At 40.1% G+C, this 17,333-nt stretch overlaps 1 protein-coding gene across 1 annotated transcript; it reads right to left on the bottom strand.

The window, feature by feature from the left end:
• Positions 1 to 6,852: 6,852 nt before the first annotated feature.
• On the bottom strand, positions 6,853 to 13,715 carry LOC104942673 (RNA-binding protein Musashi homolog 2-like; the record flags this gene model as incomplete). The annotated part of the gene is made up of 3 exons (XM_010767923.1): positions 6,853 to 6,956; positions 7,407 to 7,521; positions 13,633 to 13,715. Coding segments are annotated over 3 exons (302 nt in total), but the record flags the coding sequence as incomplete, so codon positions are not given.
• Between the last annotated feature and the right edge of the window lie 3,618 nt (positions 13,716 to 17,333).

The following is a 17,333-nucleotide window of genomic DNA, read 5'->3' as shown; positions in this document are numbered from 1 at the left end:
CTCTGTCTGTTACTTTAGATGAAAATAAGGAGCCACTCCCCACGCCCCTCTGAGAGAGATTTGGTTAAAAAGAGCACAATGGTGCTGTTGTTTTTGCTATAATGCAGGGGTATTGTTATCCAGTGGAATGCCCTTACCTACTGTACTAGTTAAATCAAAGTGGTTACTTTTTTTTGGCTGGGCAGTGAAGTTTTACACACCGTCTTATTTCACTTTCTCAGGACTTAAAAAATGTTTTTTGGGGCAGACCCCCACTAAGAAAAAAACATATTTACACAGGTAAGTTCATCATCTTAACAGGTTTTTATGCTCATCGAGTTATCCGTGAGCAGAGCATCAAGTTGGCATGCCTATAACAGCTGAATGCGGCGATGACCATCTTGTTCACCAAACGCCTCACAAACTGATTAAGATCTACAGCTTTAGTGTGTTTTGATTCAATGCTGAGTACAGCCAAACTCTCTGTCATTGTAGACCGCAAATACCTCATTCCTTCCGTGTACTTGGGTCCGAATGCGCCGTCCCGTTCAAATGAAATCGCCGCCAATCACATTTCCTCGCTCGTGCCAGGGCCGGGGGAGGGGTTAAAAGGCTCGCGTCTTGTGCTGCATTCACTTGCACTCGGACATTAGGGATTTTCTCTCATAAATGTCCAATTAGGCACAACTTTTATTTCAAAACAAAGCTATTTTTAGGGTGGCAGTTGCCACCCCATGCCACCCCGGTAGATCCGCCCCTGCTTGACCATTACTTGCTTTTGATCAAAGTCAATGCGGAAAACCCGCACTCACAGGTAGGCGGAGGTGAAGGGAATGAGCACTTTTAAAGCCTTTTTGGCGAGGTGGGGGAACTCGGTCTCCACAGACAGCCAGAAGTGTGCAAGTGACGTGTTCTGCCAGACGCTGTCTCCTCTCTCACTTTAGGTAACTTCACTAAACATCGATCCATGTTGCCGCTCGCATAAAGTTAGCTGAAGTGAACTAGCTAGATTTCACTGTTTCTCGTAATTTTTTTCTCACGCTGCGCCTCCCCTGAAGCTCTCTGGCGCCCCCCAGGGGAGGCGCGCCTCACACTTTGAAAACCACTGATCTACACTTTTCCAGTTTATCTTGTATTAAAAATGAGATACAATTGTTTTCTTTATATTAAACATATTCATCTAGAGGACTCTAGATGAATATGTTTAAGTTGCGATACAAGATGGAAATATATTTTAAATATACAGTATACAATGCCAAAATCAGGATAACATTATGGATAAGACAAACAATAACGGCAGGGATAGTCTTCAGATTTGTATACACATTATCAGATCCAAACTAATGTACTATAAAAATCTTTATATATTTGTTTTAAAAAGGGCTGTCCAAGTGTATCACTACTTTTTATGTAAAGTGACTAAGGACAGCACATATTGCTTAATCCTGAATAGTTTGACCACACAATTATTCTGTATGGTACAAGTGTTGCTACAGTTTGGGAAAAAAAAGCATCCATCTTCATTTGGAGTCAGATAATGAGTACAGACATAGGCACAAAAACACACACTCAAGACACACACATTCTTTTGGATGCCTGCAGTCTGAGCTAATGGTGCATTTCACATAGCTATTTTTGAAGGCATTAAGGCACAGGGAGAATCCAATTGGAACAGCCATCCATCCCTCTTCTAAAATAGACAACCTATTGTTGACACATTCTCTGTGAAAAACAAGGCTTCTTCTTTCCTGTTCCCCAGCAGTGGGTGTATAAAAGCCTGCGACCTCTGTCTGTTCCACTCTAGGTGAGTGCAGCATCACACAGATGTAGTAAAGGCGGTGGGAATGTGGGTTAAAATGCAGCTGAGGGCTGTCGACTCCAAGCATAAAGTAGAAAACAAAAGGCATAAAGGTCTAGGAGGAAGCGCTGCTGTATGAAGGACTCACCAGGCAATCTGTAATACGTGTGAAATACTTAAAGGCTATAGCAATACAGACATTTAACTTTAGACAAGCGGAGTGATTCACAGTAAGAGGGAGCATTTTTAGCCATGTGATGTCCAAAAATAGTTTTTATTGGGCTTCCATGATTTAAAAATATAAAAACAAAAACAATTGCAACCAAATCAACCTTTTTTTGAAATCTGACCTTCTCCTAAACACAACTTCAAATCAATCATGCAAATTGTGCCATGTCATTGTGATTTCATTGGTTAAAAAACGTTTTATTTTCATGTATTGATGCTAGAGGAAGAGCAGCCCTACTTTGCGACATTAAAGGTCACCTATAAAGCAAAATGCACTATTTGATGTCTTTTATACATAAATATGTGTCCCCGGTGTGTCAGGGAACTCACAAAGTGTCAGAAAACAAAACCCTCTCTCTTTCCCTCCGTACCCAAATCTCTAAAAACGGGGGTACAACGGAGCTGATCCAGATTTGCTTGGTGTGTGTGTGTGTGTGTGTGTGTGTGTGTGTGTGCGTGCGTGCGTGCGTGCGTGCGTGCGTGCGTGCGTGCGTGCGTGTGTGTGTGCGTGCAGAGGTAGGAGAAGTACTCAGATATTGTACTTGAGTAAAAGTACCAAAGTGTAGGAGTAACAAGTAAAAGTATTCAAAAGGTCACTCAAGTAAAATAACAAAAGTAGCCTATTAGCATCAAAGTAAACTTAAAGTACCACAAGTAAAAGTACTCATTGTGCAAATTGGTCCATTTCAATATATATGATATGTTTTATAATGATTGATCATTAAAGTGTTCTCAAAGCTGGTAAAGGTGCAGCTAGTTTGAATGACTTTGTATACTGCAGGGTAGCTTGTGGATTTACTCCAGGTGGAACTAAAGTCGGATTTAACACTTGATTATATTTCACATCATTCATCCAGATCTGTAAAGTAACTAAAGGTATTAAATAAATGTACGGGAGTCAAAGTACATAATATATCTCTGAATTGTAGTTGAGTAGAAGTGCAAAGTAACATAAAATAGAAATACTCAAGTAAAGTACCTCAAAATTGTACTTAAGTACAGTACTTGAGTAAATCTATTTAGTTACTTGAGACGGCTGAGTGTTGCTGTATTTGTGGTAGTCATGCCTCTGTCTTGGAGACTATTGTTATTATTGGTATTTTATGTAAAGTAAACATGTGTTTTATTTGCAGATGGTGCAGCGTTTGTTACTGTTCTGTGTTAAGTAAGTTAACATATGCCATATTAGCTAGCAGTATGTTAGCTAGCCCTGTTTGTGAATTTACATTGTAACTGTGATATAGTAAAGCTGTGTGTCTGTTTTCATACATTACAGCGCTGCTTACTACTGTAGTTCATTTGCCCTTGCCTAAAAAACAACAAAGAACAAGCAAAGACAATCTCTGTCTCTTGAATGGAGGGCTTTTGCAGGTTAGCTAGCTGTTTAGCTGGAGCTAAGGATACACACTGTAAGGGCAGTACAGTAGGTCTACATCGTGGTGTTTTTTTGGGAAGTTTGTTCAAAATGAAGTGGATTCAGTCCTTTCCCTCATCCCTGGTTCAAGTCAATGCCAGATGCTCTCTGCAAGTGAGACATTTTAAGTATTTAACTTATTATAACATTATTGAATTATTTAAATATTTTCACCATACTTTGATGTAAGTTATATTCCGCTATAGTGATGTGTCCCTGGGGTAAGTTGTTGCATTATTGGATGCCTGTGTGTGTGTGTGTGTGTGTGTGTGTGTGTGTGTTTGTCTTTGATATATTTTTTCATAAATGATGAGGCACTAATCAAAAGTGAAACATCAATTCGAGGAATGGTTCCCAACAAGCAGGTAAGCGGGAAGAGGGAAGAGAGACAGAATGGAGGGATGGAGCTTTTATTAGCTCTCCAGGTCATGTGACCTTGGCGCTCACTATCACACACATGCATAAATGGACACAACCTTCAGCTCTCATCAGCGGCCAACATGTCCTCCAACAAAAATAGACTGTGACAAATACAAAGAGACAATTGTTTTTTATGAAATGGGGAAGCGGCTAAAAATAAACATTGCTCTTGCTTATACAAGCAAAGGAAGTAGTCAAAAGCACTTTGTTTTTAAAAGTGGTGGGGACACTTTTTTCCGATAAAAAACCGATTGTATTTCACACCCCACACCAGCCTGCAGATCTGTGTTTGCTCTTCAATGTCGCAGAGTCAACTGTTAAGGCAATTATGGTATTATTAAATCTTAATACAGTGTAATCCTAATGAAATGTAACTTCTAACAAAGTAGCATCCTTTCAAGTGTTTTTAATCCTTTTGTCTGTGTTCACGAGGGTAAGATGAAGGGTTGTATGACGGAAAGACAGGGGGAAAGGAAGACATTTGCTCTACGGGGGTAGCTGCGACACCCAATTGTGCTTTGTACGGTGTGAGCTTTGCTTATTGTGATAGGGCGACCACCTGGGCCCAAATGTTGTTGTGCTGTCATGTAAATTATATTTTGATGTGTCCCTATAAGAGAGTCTGTCACACACAGAGAAGGACACACTAGAAGGAGTCGTCATGCTTACAAGCATTACAAAGAAAATATCTTTGCCTAACTCATCATTTTCTCTAGACAGCAGCTGATTTGAAGTTGCTACCACACAACGCAACAGCCTGCCTGCTTCTTTATGTTCACAGACAGAGAATGGACAACTTGGACAAGAATAAACTGTCGAAAATGTGCACTATTTCGCTGCTGCAAAGCAGGAGCAATATTTGATTTTTTATTTTCTGTGTAAAGTTAACTAACATAAAATGTGCCCCATGTAGAAATTGCACCATTTGCATCCCCAGCAATACAGGCACCAAGCGTGAACAGACAAAACAAATAAACTCAATGTGTTCTTATTTATTACCATTGCTGTTTTTCAGAAAATGTTTCAACAAATTATACTTTCAAAAAGTGTTGGGGACATGTCCCCAGCGAAAATGACACTTAGGGTTCAAATGCAACTGACATCTCTGCAGTGCAGCATACTGTCACGACTTAACACTCCTTCACTACAAAGCCTTGGAACTGCGTTGGGAATTATTTTCGTGTTTGTCTCAATGTTTGTCTTCTAGTCCATTACACATCTCATACTCACCACACACAGGAAAAAGTAATGAAACCAGCAGAAATTCTTTAAAATGACATTTCTACAGCAAATATACCAAAGCAATAACAACACGGGAGCGTGAAGTGTAATCATTACTGTCTTTTAACATCAGCGCGGCTTCTCCCGCTAACATTACAAGACAATTCCACTAAATAGGATATGAACACATGACATGGCAATGGAATAGTTGACTTTGAATGCGCTTGAATATAAAGATTGCTGTAAAAAAAACGGTGTTGAATGGAGCCAGAAAAGGCTGCTCAGATTAGAAGTGGAAAGGCAGAATGAACACTCACAGCTTTCACATACATCAACATGAGCAACTTTCTTTGACCTCCTCTGAATTGGGTCCCGGGCGAGGATTATGGGCAGTGCTTCAGAAAGAGATGAGCTCTTCGCTCTCTCAACAGCCAATTTTTAACCTCTACGGCAAGCCAACTACTCTAAATCCTTCAACACTGCGAAGCGAAAAGGAGGGGAAGAAAGAAGGCTTTAATTCACCTTTTCATGTTGGAGCACCAAGGTCGTTCTGCTATTATCAGGAAATCAAAGTGAATAGGTGAGAAGAACAGAGGGGGAAATCATTTCACTAGAGGCGCCACGGGATTAAGAGCAACGTCTGAAGAAGCTGACCTAGAGCAATCATGGTCTTTTTAAAAGGGTCCCAGATTGGATGGAATGAAAGGATGGATGTTAGTGTAATGTGCTGCCAAGTTGTTGGCTTGAGGATGGCAGGGAAGAGCTGTCAAAGTCATTATGGTGAGACAGATACTCCAAGCATTAAGGTTGAGATTACAGCTCCATGCTCGGGGTACAGCCGCTGATCCCCCCTCAGCCTCAGGGGACAAAGCTGTGCCATCAGCAACCCACGGAGCCACCGCTGTTGATGAGCAAGGGCGGTTGGAGGAGATATCACAGTTGGAGGAGGCTGGGATTTGACAAGCTGTCTTGGCCAACCCTAGTGGGCCATCAGCTGTGTGTGTGTCAGTGTGTGTGTGTGAATGGCAGCAGCCTGCTGTGTTCCCCGGTGCGTTGTGGTCTGTGGCCTTGAAGCTATAGCACAGTCCTGGGGCTGACATATTCTAATCCTGTTTCCTCTGGCTTTGTCACACCATGGGGCTCCTCCAGCCTTCCTCAGCTAATTTCCATCCCAACCGTTTGCTTGTTAATCAATGCAATGTGTTCGAAACAAGGAGATGTTGCAGTGTGAAGATTTGACAAAAGATGCTGGCTCAAGTGAGCTCTTTGGCAATTTTGCACTAAAGTGACCTTGAGTAATAGCAGGACTGTGGCTCAGTTGTTCCCCCTTCCTCCTGAGGTCCGCAGGGTCTCAGGTTTGAAGCCAGCATGTCCAGCTGTGCTCAGTCTCCCGTGCTCCTACTTTGTTTGTATTGACTTTGTACACATTTTTGGTGGATCACTTTCATTCTACTGTTATACATTACATCACATACAGCTGATGCTTGTATCCAAAGCTGCTTACAATAAGTTGTACAAGCATGAAGCTACAAAAAAACCAAAACAAGAATCCTGCAAAAACATTAGCTTTCCGAAGGCTGAACCATTGTAAGTGCTACTGCATTGGCTTCAAGTAAGACAGTGGAAACAGGTGGGCTTTTAGTCTGTGATGGAAGATATCAATGGGGAGCTTGTTCAACCATTTTGGTGCCAGTCGATTGTGGAGAATGACGGAAAATCAGTTGTGTGTGTGTGTGTGTGTGTGTGTGTGTGTGTGTGTGTGTGTGTGTGTGTGTGTGTGTGTCAAGAGTACGGTAATCACCAGTTTAAAAGAGAACTTACCTGGGAACTGGTAGCTGTAGCTTGGGGCAAATCCAGTGTAACCTCTGCCATATGTTGCTACAATGTTAGGATAACCTGGGGAGAAGGCAAAATGACTTTTAGAAAAGCATCATGATAAAAAAGTACACATAAAAACTTCTATAATTGCATAGTCCTTTCCATCACTTGTATCTTAGTCTATCCCACTAAAGATCAAAGGAGAGCTGCATTAAAAACAACATTTATATAAATTAGACATGTTTCCTTCCTTTTCTGAGGATGGATTTTACACATATTTAAGCCATTATTGCTACAGTACTATCTGTAAAATATAAAATGTGGGTAATTAATCCTTGTCCTCGCAGCCTGGTCTCCACTGCAACCTAAACTGTTTGCCTGAGGAGGGTACCCCCGACACAAAAAACAGATACATTTAAATGTGAAATCATTATTAGCAAGTGACATACGTTTCCACAGTTGATGAAATAAATTCATTTGTGTTAGATAAATATTATGCACATTCCAAAATGTAAGCATTCAACTCACTCAGCATGCCCATGCCCAGCATGAAGGCATCCACAGTGTACGGAAGGCCCCTCGCCCGACCTCGTGTCCCCGGGGGACACATCACTTCTTTAGGCTGGGCCTTTTTGCATTCTACCTGTGAAACAGAAAACGAGAAAACAAGTCAAACAATACTTGACTTACACCGTTCAGTGTTTGTCTCAACCATTTTTGATAATGTTTTGTTTTTTATACCAAATGGGCTTATCATTGTTGAACTTGATGCTAAACATTTTTGAATGACCGGCTTCATTAGAAGTTTGTTTTTTAGACCCTCCAGTTGGGAAATATTGCAGCCAGATAGGCAGCAAATGTTGCCCTTAATTGTATTCACATTAAATTAGAGACTCAGACCATTTTTCTTTAAATCTTTTCATTTACATGTAATGTCCAAGTTCAGGATTTGTTTAGAGCCAACATGATCTTACTGACTCTTTAGGTCTTTCAGTTCAGAAGTTAAGGGTGATGTAAAGATTCAACAAATTCAACATCATTTGTGCCTTACATAAGGCAAACTTACATAATTAAAATTCAGAATGGCTGTACATTGATGTCAAATTTATTTAAACTCATTTGTCAGACACTGTCCAAAGTAAATGAAGTGTGTTCAACCTCTGTAGGAAGAAGAGGTTGAGTAAAAGTGCATCTTTAAGTACAATGGGCACTGAATCTGCTCTCGTTTGTGTAATTTCCAGTAATTATTTCTCGTCTCATCTCCCTCTCATTAGCTAACTTCTTAATTTAAAGGAGGACCACACACACTCACACACAGACACCTTCTGCACTGTTCCCCCCTACATCACTGTTACTGCTTTTATCTGGGGGATATCGGAAATGCTAATTTGTCCTGGATTGCGCCAAGGCCATTCGCTTAAGGTCAGAGAGCTTTTGTTTCAATGGCTTTGCCGATATCATCATTATGCCTCAATCGATATATGCCTGAGACAGAAAAACACAACGTGCCGAAGGCCCCTTTACCCTTCAAAGTTCTTGTTTAACTTTGCTAGCAGTGAATGGAAGGGACGTTGCAGCTATTAACCACCAAGTGGATACAGGATGTGCTACAGGAAGCGGACGCTGGCGGGGGTCACAGCAGCCTGGTGTGACCACACACTGAAGCTGAGGGGGCTCAGGGAAATTGGCATCTAGCAATCAAAGGGTCAGCGATTTGACCCCATTTCCCATAGGGATGTCTAAGGTATAGCAACGTTTGTATGTCGTTATGGTTAAAAAGCTAAGTGACATGTAATGTAAAGGTGCTTCAAAGCTGATGATGATGGTTCATCATTAAAATGGACCATTTAAAAAGGCAGTGTGTCTCCTAATTTTAACAAATAAAAGGTGTATGGCATGGTATATGTGTATCCAAGATAAGATATTATACTGTGTATATACTCACATACACATAGATATACAGTACACACATACACAAATGTATGCCACTGTTATTCCCCACTGAATAATGTGGGCTACACATATGCTCCTATGGTTATGCTATGCTTCAGGAAAATGCTTTTCCTTCGTTTTCGCCACGCCTAAAGTGAACGAGTGCAGTTGTGCCATTACACCAAGGTAGTTAGGGTTCTTACTGATGTCAAGTGGTCTTTAGTCAGTGTTTCTGTTCTCTAGTCAGTTTTTTACATGTTAAAATGTCCAGGTGTCTTGCAATACAGATAGCCTCAGTCAATGCTTTAGTCTCACATACCCACTACTCCCATAAGACAAAAACACCCGAGCACACCCACACCATACTACACAAACCCATATTTTATCATTCAGTTTGGTTTGGTCCGCTTTGGTATTTTGTCATTGTCTTATTTTTGTTCCATCTGTATATGTGATCTTATATTTGTGAGATCCAGTGTTGACACTTGAGTGAATGGAGCAGTGTGTGCCTTGATTTAATGAGTCATTGCTATGAGAAGCTGTTTAGATCTTGCAGTACAAAAGTCTGCAGATAGAGAAATGCTCTGCCAGCCAACAGTTAATGTCTCCCGTTGTGGGCTTGAGATTGGCAGGGCCACCCACCCCTGGCCCTGAGGGGAGATGGAGAGTGCAGCATGGGTCTGTGCCACTTGGCAGGGTGCAATTAGTAACCCTCCAGGTGACGAAAGCAAAGGGGAACAGCAGGCACACAGTTAGGCAGTTACACATTTCAATCACACCATGACACATGGGGAAAGTTTAGAATGATGCAACTGTATTTACCATAAACCAACCATGACTTTAGTAAGTTAATATCAACGGAGCAGTATCAAATAATAATAATATGTTCCTACTCTCAGAGGGGGTGGGCAGAAAAGATGTTGTGCGGCTCTTTATAATATATGTGTCTTTGCTATAGAGCGTGGGGTAAAGCAGAGTGCTGGCTTCCTTTATTTATCTGTGTCATTATGTCCAGTTATGAAGCCATAAAGCCTAGTTCGCTTTACTACACCAGCCACCCAATGCTGTTGATGCCATTTGACTTACACAATTACGTGCAGGAAACTATTCTCTCAATCTCTCCCCTCATAGTTCTGTCTGTCTTGTTTTTGATGGGTGGCTTTGATAACGCTCCAAATGGAAGAAAAACACTCGTCCTTCAATCGAGGAAAAACCATGTTGCTTTGTATTAAAAGGAGTCAGTTGGGGTGTTTGGGCATTTGATCAGGGTTATTATTGGACACCTCCCTGGGGCAGAACCCACCCACATGGAGGGATAAAGCTGTATGTCCAATCGAGTCAACGAAACACCCTTAGACTAAGATGTGTCTGTGGAGAAGGACATCTGGGATTTCTTGCTCCAGCTGTGACCTTAAACCAGAACAGTGGCAGCAAATTGATTGATTATCTTCATGTGAGGTTTTATTTAAATCACAGCTTTTAAAGGCTGCAGATAGGGCTGTCAGTCAAGAGTTAGTGAGGTGTAATTGTGACCACTGGTCACACGTTCTTATGTCATCAATAATGACAATAAAAACAATATTAGATCATTAAAAAACTATTTAAAAAGAAGGTATAGCAATATAAATTAGTCCCATTATCCAGCCGATTCAAACAGTTATAATAATAAAACAACATACATGATACATGCTTCATTAAATATGAAATATGTCATTTTACCCTAAATAAAACATTGAAAAAAGTGTTATTTTATATTACTTATCCTTATATGATAACCGCAAAAGGAGGTATATTCTTACAGATTGGAGTCATGGCTTTACCTACACACAGCTTAAGTAAAGGTTGCTTCACTAATCTAAAAAGTGTCATATTTTTATGTAAAACTGTATCTTACGATAAAAGATTTAGAAAAAGCTTTTATTATTAAGTTCAATAATATATATTTTATTATGAATGATACCCCATTATAATTAGTCCAGGTTCAAGAGAAGGGCAGGACAGTGATTGTACATAAATATAGTTAATTTAGTAAGTAAAAACTAATTTTCAGAGTTTGTCAAATAAGAGAAATATGTCTAAATAACCAGCAAGCTTAATCTGAATGATTAAAAAATATCGAACTGATAGACAGCTGGTAAAAATTCAACAATTCGGTGGCAAACAGGATTTTCCCCAGTATGCCGGATGGCCAGTAGTAAGCAAGTGTGGTAACTAGCAATTAAGCGGGAAACCTAAGGCTGTGTTTAGAAACAATATCAGATTTTACCTGAATCGGACATTAAATATCCCAGGAAAAAAGGTTTTTAAAAAAAGAATAGAATACAATTGTAAATGGTACACTTCTTATTTACCATCCTTCCTTCCACCCAGCTAACCATCCATCATCTCTCACCACTTATCCATAGGGTAATGGAAAGCTAACTGTTCCCAAGCCGATAGCAAGCAAACACCCCAGAAAAGGGACCAAGCAGTGATACCTCCCACACCATCGTCCCATATTAGTAATGTCCTATTGGCACAAATGTGAAAAGTTAATTCAAAAATGTCTGTCATAGCCATCAGTGTCAGTTGCTGTTGAATCAATGGCGTTCCTTGATTACAGGTAATCTATTATCCTTTCCAATCATCTTCTATTAAATCCACAGCTAACTTCTGTCAATCTGACTGCAAGTTTCCAAGGTTTATGGACAGACTAATCAACACTTTTAAGTTAAAAGAAAGAGATCCAACTTTAATGAGTTGTGTTCCACTAGATGACCTCTTTGCTTCTGTCGCTGCCACTCTTCTCTCCATTGTACCTGAGATTGAGGCCCTGTCATAAAGATGAAGACTCAACAGAGTGGAAGTCAATAAGCCTTCTCTCTTTCAGAACTCGTCTTTTCTCCCTGATTCGCTCGGTCTCAATTTTCCATGAATGTTTATTGCCAACTTAAATGCATGAGTGAATAACCTCATGTATGAAGTATCCAATACATGCTTAGTGTCCATTGCTGTCAAAAATACACACTGTAGTCTTCTGATAAAACACATGATCTGTAAATGCAAGACAATGGGTTCCAATTTTGCTCGGTTTGCAGTTTTTTACTGCTGTAGACCAGTATACTTAAATGTTCACAAAGCATTTGGGAAATAGGGGCTTACACTAGCCTATATTAGCCCACACTGAATACAAAGGCAAATTAAACATTGCTACTTCTGTTGGAAGTTGGTATTAATGTCTGCGAGGGCTGGGACTTAAAGCTGTATTATTGTTCTTCTTCTTCTTCATACTCTCCTGCCCTCCCCTGCTGGTGTAAACAATGCACGCAATCCCCCTGTAGCCCAATTTAAAACAGGCAGTCGATGAGTGGTGTGAAAAGAGGAAGGGGGCTGGCGGTCCATGGGGGGATATCGACTAAAATAAAGAAATCATGGTCAGCACTGCTGGGATCCCGAAACAATAAAAGCAAGTGATGTCCTATCATGTGTAAATCAATAGTTAGCAAGTGCAGGGCTTATTTTTCCTGTGTGCAACTCTGGGTTGTTTGTTTGATTTCACCTTCATACTGACTCAGTGACAGAAATAAGACCGGGGAAAAAGAGCTCACTCTGGCAGCGGCATTGGGTCATGTTAAAATGAAGGAGAGGTAAGACGATTTAAGAAAGTAATGTGTGTGGGGTGTGTGTTGCTGAGAAGATGGTTTGTAAAGGAATCATATTATTTTAACATAAGCAACAACAAATTCTATAGAATTAAACACTGAAACTCCGGCAAAAACATTTTTGTATTTGTATTCTGTACTTCTTTATTCTCATGTCAGCCTCAACATGAACTAAGTTATCTAAAGGAAGAGCACATCGATCTGAAGCGCACATAAAGAGAGATGCGCTGTGCACAGTATTACCTAACAGAACCATACCATTTTGTTATATAACACAATTACAAATAACCTTTTTTTTCCCAGCATTGTTGTGTCAGGAACATAGAATCGGTTGTTGTATACACTTTATACCGGCCTCCATCCCCGAGAATCTGTATGTAATGGATTATGGCATTTGTGCAAATATATGTTATAATATGTATTTTTTTGGAAAAAAATCTAAGCTCATGTCTCATGTTGCTCCTTACTTAACAGGAGGCCTGGGGCTTTAGTCTGTATTTGTATTATCAATAACACTTGGTCCCAATCTATGTGAGAAAGAAGGGGAAACGAAGGTGGAGTGATTGTGTGATCATGTTTTCGTTTAAGGTTTATTTAATGAAATTTGCAAATGGAAGATCTTGGTGGAACTAAGGTTTGTTGTAATGTGCAACCTGCAGTATTATTTGACTTGCCATGGAACCAGCAAGACAATCATTTTGGCTGAAAGACAAAAACAATTAAAAACCACTTGCTAGACCTTTTAAGTTGGAGGGTGGGAACCGAAAAAACTTTTATCTGTTACAATGAAATACCTTCAGTCATAGCAAGCCATTCTAGTCTAATTTGCAGAGCATCATGCTGTGGAAATTGGCCGTGGGGGCAGAGGTAGGGCAGGTTGTTCTGCCCTTTTGCATGCTTCGGGATCATACACACAATTTCATGGTTAGTGATCAGTTGCAAGGAACAGACAGCTGACCTCCACTTCCCTCATCCCTCACTCAGTGTGTGTGTGTGTGTGTGTGTGTGTGTGTGTGTGTGTGTGTGTGTGTGTGTGTGTGTGTGTGTGTGTGTGTGTGTGTGACCAGTTTCCTTTGGTCTAGTGTCAGTTTACACAATCTCTTTCACTGCTACACTTCATAAAATCAAACATGAATCCAGATCTGTGTCAGACATTCTGAAATGCAATGGGAGCCACTCACCATTTTATTATTGATTTCATGAAAATGGATCTCGCAGACTTTCTCCACCACATCCTCAATTTCAAATGTAACAAAGCCAAAACCTGCAGAAGAGACAGATGGGTAGAGAGAATAATGGCAAGAGTAGAGAAAGAGGAGGCAAGAAATAGAAAAGGGGAAGGGGAGGAGGGCACACTTGGTCATAATTCCACAAAAGCATGATCCGCTACAGCTATCAGCACTCATTTCTATCGATTAAGAGGTGGAAATGGAGCCTTTTACCTCACACAGAGCTTCTTCTGCTTCCTCAGGCTCACTAAGCTTTGGTTCAACAAAAGCTCTGTGGCGATCAAAATGATAGACATCTCACAATGGGACTACAATACTCTAGTTTAAATTGAACAAAAAACAGAACAAAACAGCTATAGAGACCATTGAAGTTCTTAGTTTGGTATATACAGTGGTGCAGGAATGAGTCCTAAAACCTGGAAATGAGTTTTATCACTTCTAGTTCCCTGATTTTAGTCACCTTTGTTGTTTAATAAATTAGTTATTGGTTAGATGCCTAAAATAAGATCTGTGGTTAAAACAAGTTAAAGAGATTTTCCCGTATTGTTCTACGCCGTAAAATACTTCAGTAAATACTGGGAATGTCTGAAGCCTCTATGCGTGTTAAAAACAGCAGTTGCTAATAAGTGGCTAAAGTCAGCCATTTACTTACCGTTGGTGACACCAACCGACCAACGGGTATCATAAACGTCTGATTGCAAAAAACCTGAAATTCTGAAATCCAATTGGAAAATCGCATTCCTTTTTAAAGGTTTCCCTTACGATGCTTATTCCCTTTCTTGTCTACAAAAATAAATCATCACTACACCACTCTATAATGTGTTTGCTTTATTTAAGTAGAGAAGCTAACCAGTTTAGGCTTGAACTGATGGCAAATCAACATTCTGACAAACCAAGTAAAAGGGAAGGTCAGTAATACAAGGTAATATAGTGATTTATCAGCATTAGCTCCACAGGGGTATTTGAGATTCAAAGGAAATACATATCAGACATATTGATAGTTGAACACAGAGCAAACCCACAAAATGTATTTCTTGAAATGGTATGTTTGTATTTCTCCTTTATTTTACTTGATTTGTTCTTTAATTATGTCCATCTCAGAATCATGTTGTCTTTAGAGAGTTACCTGACACAAAATAACTTTTTTTGGGTTACCAATATATATACAGTCAATTTATAATGACAATCAACTGAAACTGACTTATCCTTTCAAAACATTTAAAAAATAACATGCCCCCGAAGAACAATGTTTCAGAGTTCATGTCCCATTTTCACTTAAATGCACAAATGAACAGTTTGAAGATTTTTAACTTCGCTTTGGAGAGTAGTACTGTTTACACTGAGAATGTTGGGGGGAAAGTTCCATCCTCCCAATCTTCCATTCCTCTATTCAGTCACCCTCTATTGCCTCCGCTGTAGCAGTCACAGGAACACATGCACATCTGCTGCAGCTATATACAGATTTGAGCTCTAATAACCCCACTTAATACATGAATTGAAGAAGAGAAGAAAGAATAGACTTTGTAGAGACAAACCATCTAAAGGAACAACGGATACTCCAGTTACTTTGATCAGGTGTAAGGAAACACCACTCAGGTGGACGTAATAGCATTAGTTCTCACTTGTTCTGTTGAACGATTAGAGCCTTCCTTCAAGCCTGAAGGAAACCTAAAAACAAAATAAACATATCTAATCTCTTTATTTCCTGCCACCTCCCCCTCCTTGCCATTCCCTTCTCCTTCTCTGCTCCTCCTTAGAGGTACCCTAGCCACCACTGACAGCCAACAAACCAGCTGTCAGGGGCAATTTGTCAAAGAGCCCGGCAGCCAACATACAGGATGGGTGGCATCGTGAGCGATAGGGCTGATGCGATATAGAAGGATAAAATACGAGTTCCAGTGTGGCAGAGATCTGAGAGACATAAAGAGGCGGTTGTAGAAATTCATGTTCACTATAATATACAGTATGTACATAATGCATTAAATGTTATCGAATTCTGAGATGGTTATTGTACTATGTTGATGGTCATTTTGCTAAGCAGCTAAGGTTTAAGTAAGACATCTTAGATTTCAAGTGACAACAGACATCTATTAGTCAAAGTAATGACTCTTTTCCAAGCTAAGGGGGTTGATGTGAGAGCCACCAGATCAGCCAAGAGAGGAGGTCTGGGGGATAGATTGACCAACAAATTGTCAGAATTGTACTAGAAACAGTCCATGTTATGTGTTTTTTCTCTGACCTTCATGGTTAGGGTTAGGGAGGTTGTTGTAATCATGATGATAAATGATGCCCCAACCTCACTCAGACCTTATCTTACCCCAAACCGTATTCTACCCCAGACCTAAAACAGTTGTTTTGTTGTTTAATACGGAGGACTTGCAGATTTGAATCATGGTCCCCAGTTAACCATTGAGTGATATTGTGACGACTTGATTTCATAAATATGAACCTTGCCTATATTTCTATACAGATTGTACCTGGTCATATTTCACATCGTTTCCGTGACTAGATTTAATTTAATATTGGAAGAAAATATTTGTGACCTCAACCATTTTAGGAAAGCAAACTTATATTGTTTTCATGCATTACAGAATGAGTAAAATTCACTACATTGTACAGAAAAAACTAGTAAGATGGCATTGCTATTATTCAGAAAATGTAAATCCACAAACAAAACAAAAGTTCATACATTAAAAAAAAGCCTTCAACAAATGAGTACAACACTAACAAGAAATAAAGCGAGCCACAAAATACATCCAACTTGCCAGCATGATGTTGATTGAAGTATGAAACTGAGCAGCCAATTACAGGCCACCATGTAGTCAGCCAATCATGGGAGTGGATCAGCACAGAGCTCCAACAACAGAGCAGAGAGCAACGACAGATAGCATGTCCCTCACTGTGACCAGAGGCGGCAGCAGGAGCCATGGGGGAGCTTATTTAGTAATAGCAGGTACTGAACATTTGGTCCATAAAAACAAATAACTACACATGATGTGATTTGTATACAGGGTATTTTTCTTCTGAGTACATTTTTACAGCGTGTTATGCATGCGCATGCTCAAGTGAGCTGAAGACTGTATTTATGCGTAATTGACTACACTACTACACATAGAGCAGACACAATACTATGCCACATTGCACATTTACAGAAATAACTTAAAGCGTTTGGCTTTAACCCTCCTTTTGTCTTCGTTTTCCCCCCCCCTTACTTTGGTGTTCGCGGTCAAATTTGACTGGTCCTGTTTAAACTGCTATTACATTAACACAAAAACCATTCATCATCACCACATTTCATTTAACACCCTTTCAAACTGTAAATATTGTATCAGACTACTGGTATACATGAAAAACTGCAGTAAATATACAAAGAACAGACCCTTAACATGTATTGCGTGTGCCAGGTGTGATCCATGTGGGGGGATGGGCACATAAGTGGGGGGGACATATGAAGAGAATGACGGAAAATCAGCTTTTACGTGTCTTAAAAATGACGGTTGCAAACAAGTCTTGAGAATAACAAGAGAGATACCTCACAGATTGAATGGGTCCAGGCATCATACCGATGTGGCCTCAATAAAACAATTGTCCCACAACAGGGCCGGCCCTGACCAATTTGCTGCTCTAGGCAAGATTTTAGCTGGCGCCCCCCC

Source organism: Notothenia coriiceps, unplaced genomic scaffold (assembly GCF_000735185.1).
Source record: "Notothenia coriiceps isolate Sejong01 unplaced genomic scaffold, NC01 NC01_scaffold00004901, whole genome shotgun sequence".
Taxonomy (NCBI): Eukaryota; Metazoa; Chordata; class Actinopteri; order Perciformes; family Nototheniidae; genus Notothenia; species Notothenia coriiceps.
This window is presented reverse-complemented; position numbering and strand designations above follow the sequence as displayed.